The 6,000-nt window shown below is 39.3% G+C and overlaps 1 protein-coding gene across 4 annotated transcripts in view; it reads left to right on the forward strand.

Moving 5' to 3' along the window:
* The window catches only part of WDR47 (WD repeat domain 47), a 100,643-nt gene extending 97,346 nt beyond the window's left edge, over positions 1-3,297 (forward strand). For 3 of the 4 annotated variants that reach the window (XM_006865973.1, XM_006865974.1, XM_006865975.1), the window contains exon 15: positions 1,958-3,297. In XM_006865973.1, the coding sequence (XP_006866035.1) occupies positions 1,958-2,100 (143 nt within the window). In that variant the 3' untranslated portion in view covers positions 2,101-3,297. The remainder of the gene's footprint in view (positions 1-1,957) is intronic. The other variant, XM_006865976.1, reaches the window with a different exon arrangement.
* The last annotated feature ends 2,703 nt before the right edge of the window (positions 3,298-6,000 follow it).

Genomic DNA, 6,000 nt, shown 5'->3' on the forward strand with positions numbered 1-6,000 from the left:
TAGACACTCATTAAATAAGTATTTATGTACCAACTAGGGACAGACAGAGACATGAATGAGACATTTAGTACCCTCCTTGATGGGAATTGCAATTAGAGGTTAATAAATGAGGTGGTTTTAGTTAAAAGTACTATTAAAAAAGGAGTCCTGGTATGGCACTGGAAGATAAGCCCTGGACCACAAGGTTGTTTAAATTGCAAGGTCGGCAGTTCAAGCTCATCAGCTGCTCCTTGGAAACCCTATACAGGTTTGCTATAAGCTAGAACTGACTCGACAGCAACAACAACAATTAAAGAAATGATCAAGGTAGGAGCGAACAACTGGGTGATTAGGCTGGAAAGGCACTTTTAGGGAGGACACTTACAGTAGGTATCTCCTTTGTTGGGTAAGTGCCATAGAGTCAGTTCCAACTCAGGACGACCCTGTGTCAGGGTATCTGAGGAGCAGCTGGTGGGTTTAAACCGCTGACCTTGTAGTTGGCAGTCCATTGCATTGCTGGAAGCCAATATAGCTGGAACTTAGTGAATCGAGGAAGAGGGATGGAGAGAACAAATTTGACAGGCTTTAAAAAAGTATAATGGGAAACCTTTGGAAAATTTTCAACAGGGGAGTGATATGCATGGCCTGAATTACATTTTTAAAAGACAGTCTTGAGTTTTATAGGGAGAATGGATTGTAAAGGGCTCAAGCAAAGAAGTACAAATGTCAGTGGGGAGTGCATTGGACTAGATCAGGTGAGAGAGAATAGTGGGGAGTAGGGTAGCAATGATTGTATTTGTGGTATACGAGGGGGCTTAAAAATTAGTTCATGGAATGTGGAATTAAAAGATAATGGAATTTTTCTACAAATTTTCTGAAATCTTACCTTTCAATTAATTTGGGTTCGATTTTGGGAACGAAGGGAAAAGGAATCAAAGATTACTAGGTTTTTAGCATAAGCATCCAGATGGTACTAGTAATTGAAATGAGGATGGATGACAAGTTTAGGCAAGAAAGTAAGTTTGGTTTAGACAAGTTAAACTTGAGGTGACTATTAGATAATCAGGATCCCTGGTGTTACAGTAGTTTAGTGCTTGCTTGCTATCTGAATGGTCAGTGGTTTAAACCCACCTGAGACTCAACAGGAGAAAAGAACTGGCAACCTGCTCCTGTAAAGATTACAACCTTGCAAACCCTGTGGGACACTTCTCTGTCTCTAGGGTCGCTATGAGTCAGAATCAACTTGATGGCAACATGAGAAAATCAGACAATCAAATGAGATATCAAACAACTATTTATTTACTCAACTGGAGCTCAGGTGAGCTTCAGCTCCAGACTAGAGCTAACTGAGGGACTCATAGGCATGTAAATGGCTATGTAGTCAGATGAAATTTCCTAGGAAGTAAGGTAGAAAGGCAACAGAAGAAATTGGAGAGCTGAATCCTGGGGTTCACCAAGCTTTCTGACCAAAGTCGGGGAAAGAAGGAAGGCCAGAGGAGGAGACTGAGGTGTAGTGGGACTAAGGTCAACAAAAGCCAAATTAAGAGAGCATTTCAAGGAGGAGAGAGTGGCCAGCTGTGTCAAATGTTGTATTAGTAACTAACAAGTAGGTATCCAATAATTTATCCTTGTTCAAACCTTTCTACTTAGATTTTTGTAGTCTAGTTAGTAACTGTTATTGTGTTGTTAAGTGCCATGGAGTCAGTTCTGACTCATAGTGACCCTCTGTAGGGTTTCTGAGGCTGTAAATCTTTGCAGGAGCAGAAAGCCTGATCTTTTTTGTTCCAAGAAGTGGCTGGTGGGCTCAAACTGCCAACCTTGTGGTTAGCAGTCCAGTGCTTGTCCTACAGAGCCACTGTGCTCCCAACTTAGGCTTGGATATTTTATATTTTGTATTGCATGTAACAGGAGGTCTATAAAACCTATACATATACTTACTTTATATTTTAACCAACATTTCTTTTCTTTTTTAATTTAGGGGACCTCACTAAGCAGCTTCCTATTATGGTGGTGGGAGAGCATAAGGACAAAGTGATTCAGTGTAGATGGCACACCCAGGATCTTTCCTTCCTGTCGTCCTCTGCAGACAGAACTGTCACCCTCTGGACTTACAGTGCATAGAGTCCACCCGAAGTCAGTCTATGCAGTGCAAGCACAGATCCTTAACACTACTGAGTTGTGAAAATGACAGGTTTGAAGAATGTGGACTGACCAGGAAGTGGCTTAGCCCAAGGAGGCCCCTTGTTACCATGTGTCCCATTGATAGGAGGTGTTATTCTCAGTGCTTCCCTGTGCACTCGTGCTGCTGTGACCTGCTGTATGTAGTCTCCTTGCCAAAGTCTGCGGAAGAGCTCTTATGTTGTCAATGTGGACTCCAAGTCATGGTGGACGACGTGTTTACAGTTTAGTATTAAATGCATTCCTTGGTCTTTGCCTCAATAACAGTTTTAGATACACGTTGAAATTGAACTATACTTAAGTATATATTATATGTAATGCAGCCAACTTCTACACAGATTAAACATTAGTTGTTCAAATATTCCTTTGCTCTTCTCACAGTCCCATGCTATTGTATCACTTGTCAGCTAGAGATGAGGGTTTTATATATAATCTCTCAGCAATTACATGGTTGTTTTCACTGAGGATCATCATTGAGTTTCAAGATGGATAGAAAACTGCTTCTTGCTTTGTTATGTGGTACAAGTCCTTTTTTTTTTCTTTCTAAATCAAACCAGAGATAGGATTATTATTTTGTTTCAGACTAAAAGGTAAGTGCTTGCTTCAGAGACTTGTTAATTTCAATTTCTTTTGAATGCAACAAGATACCTCCCTTGTAAACTGTACTGTGGAAGCAGAGCCACAGCAGTTATGTGATGCAACACTTGGTGGCACGGTACTACATTTACTGGCTAACATTTTTCCTCCTCAAAAGAAACGAAGAAAAAATGTTTTTCATAGACCATAACACGGCTTGAGATGCTATGTCTGCATGATAATTTAAAATGGAAGTTTTAAATTTTGCACTCCAAAAGCTTTTTGGATTTTTTTTTCTTGCACTGTTTTATGTAATGCAGAATAATGATTTTATTGCTACAGCATTGTAGATCTTAACATTTATGTATCTTTATTTTCATATTGTACAGTAATTCTACTTTAAATTATTAAATAGGTTATTTTATTTATTTTAAATGCAATTGAGTTGGTTCTAATTCTTGAACTGTCTGTGCACTGTATGTAGCATTTTTAATCTATTGTATACAAGTAGAAAGGGTATTAGAAGTGTAACTGTGCTATTATTTCAATAAAGACCCCTGGACACCAAAACTTTTCCAGTTTCTTAGTGTATTGGTTTGCTGGCACTGCCATAACAAAACCACCACAGGTGGGTGCCTTTCAAGAACAGACATTTACTTTCTCAGTTTTGGAAGCTAAAGATCCAAATCAGGGTCTCAGCCATGTGGATTCCTTCTATGGGTCTCTCTCCTAGTTTCTAGTGACTACCATCAATCCTTGATGGTCCTTGGCCTCTGTTTTCCCCCTTCTATGACTCTTTTTCCCTCTTTTTATAACTCAAAATCACTTTTGAATTATAAAAAGAGGAGAAAGAACAGCCACACATGCCTTGAGGATGCTGTTTCATTGTACTTAACCTGGCTCTGGTATGCCTCACCAACACAACAAAGGAAAAACCCTATTTTCAAACAGGACCATATCTACAAGTACAGGGACCAGGGCTTCAATACATATGTTAGGGACACAATTCAATCCATATCACTCAGTGTGGTTGGCTCAAGTTAGTGGTTTTTTTTTGTGTGTGTTTTTTTCAAGTATTATGTTTCAAGTTAACTTGGAGGTAGTGTGGTCCAATGGATGAACTCCATATTCAGTTTCTTATGTTTTTTCCTAAGTTCTTCCAATAACTTGCTTTTTGTCCCTTGGTAAATGAGTAACACTGTGCCTGTTATTCGTAATTTAGAGATATTTTCTATCCAGCATATATTGTGAAAGTTGATTAATAAGGCCTGGAAAATGTATAAATTCTAATTTAGATGACAAGTATGTTGAATTGGGTGCTTTAGAAAGAAATGAAATTTATTCAGTATGTACACAATTTTCCTACATCTCAGGTACACAACAGAGACTTTTGTTAAAGGAGGCCAGAACTTATCTTCTTTAGTTTATTTTCCTTGTCAATTTTACATATTTTAGTTATTAGCAGACCATTAGTATTAAGTTTAAAAAGGCAATTGCTTGATATAGAGCAGCTCAACTTCTGATGAAAAAGTTCATAAAATAATGTATTCAACCTTCACTTTAAGATAGAAAACTTTTAAGATCTTCCTAGATACAGGGTATGGGAGAAAGATGAAGTTTTCTGCTCCGATAAAGATTTACAGCCTTGGAAACCCTGTGCTGTGGAACCTATTCCACAGCATACCACCACCACCACCAGATGCGGGGTGGAGCCCTGGTGGCGTTGTAGGATAAACAATGGACTGGTCACTGAAAGGTTGGAGTTTAAACCCACCAGCAGCTCTGCAAGAGAAAGAGAAGGCTTTCTGCTTCCATAAATATTTACAGTGACGGAAACCCTACACAGGATCACTATGAATCCAATTGACTCGACTGCTCTGGGTTTGGTTTACGGTTTATATACGGGGTATGGAATTCATTTCTCTTACTGCGGAACATTAAAATGGTAGTGGTGTGTTGCGGAGTCAGTTCCGACTCATAGCGACCCTGTACAGGGTTTCTGAGGCTGTAAATCTTTATGGGAGCAGAAACCTTCATCTTTCTCCCGTGGAACAGCAGGTGTTTTCCAACTGCTGACCTTGAGGTTAGCAGCCCCCTCAGCCTGACTCATAACCCCTACTCTACCAGAACTCTTGTATGTTATAATAAGAACCAGAAATTAGATAATATCCAGTCCTGTGTGTCCTTTTCCCATGTTCTCCACACTACCTTGGGCATGTATTTGCATTCGATGCCTTGGAGTGGACTCGGACTCATGGTAACCCCTGTGTGTAGAGTAGAGCTGTTACATAAGATTTCCTTTCAGAAGCAGATTGTTAGGCTTGTCTTCTGAACATCTCCTGGGTGGGTTTGAATTGCCAAACTTTCTGCCAATAGTCAAATGATTAACCATTTGTGCCACCCAGGGCTTCCCCTTCTGTGCATGGTAATTGAATACTGGATTTTTTTTTTTTTAACCTGACATCTTTATTATTGTAAAAACACATGCAACTCAGCATCTGCCAGTTCAACATTTTCCAGGTATACAATTCAAAGATATCAATTACATTAATCATATTGTGTAAATATCATCCATTCTCATTACCATAACCAGACACAGCTTCCTAAACCATGATTCCACTTCCTCCCCTCCCTTCTACCCCTTGCTTTTGTTGTTTGCCATCGAGTTGGGAGTTGGTTCCAACTCACAGCAACCCTGCACTGGATTTCCAAAGGGTGGCTGCTAGGTTTGAACCATAGACTTTGCAGTTTGCAGTCCTGTGCTGATCCTACAGTGCTACACCAACCCCTGCCAACCTCTAATAAACTTTGGTTTATATTTGCCTGTTCTTCTTATTTTGTACCAGTGAGCTTATACAATATTTATCCCTTCAAAATAGATTTACTTCAGTCAGCAAGTTTTCAAGGTTCACCCATGTTGTATTCTGTCTTGGGACTTCTTTTCTCTTCAATTGAATAAACTCTTGGAGATTTGGGTAAAGTAATGAGAAGACTGAAGTAATGTGCACTCTTGGAAACCTTAACTGGTGATGTGGGGAAGGAAGTTGTGGGGGTTAGGTTGGGGAGGTAATACAGAGATTAACTTCTGAGGTAGCTTCAGAGTTCTGATTAGAATTTTATTTTTTAAAAAAATTTTTATTTAAAAAATTACATGCACCCTGCAGTGCACTGAATTATACAACATATTTTAACACTTCAAAATTTGTTCCCAGTTAACTTTTGTGGACATCTGAGTTTCCTGAGATTGCAAGATCAGCAGACAAAGAC

Source organism: Chrysochloris asiatica, unplaced genomic scaffold, assembly GCF_000296735.1.
Source record: "Chrysochloris asiatica unplaced genomic scaffold, ChrAsi1.0 scaffold00085, whole genome shotgun sequence".
Taxonomy (NCBI): domain Eukaryota; kingdom Metazoa; phylum Chordata; class Mammalia; order Afrosoricida; family Chrysochloridae; genus Chrysochloris; species Chrysochloris asiatica.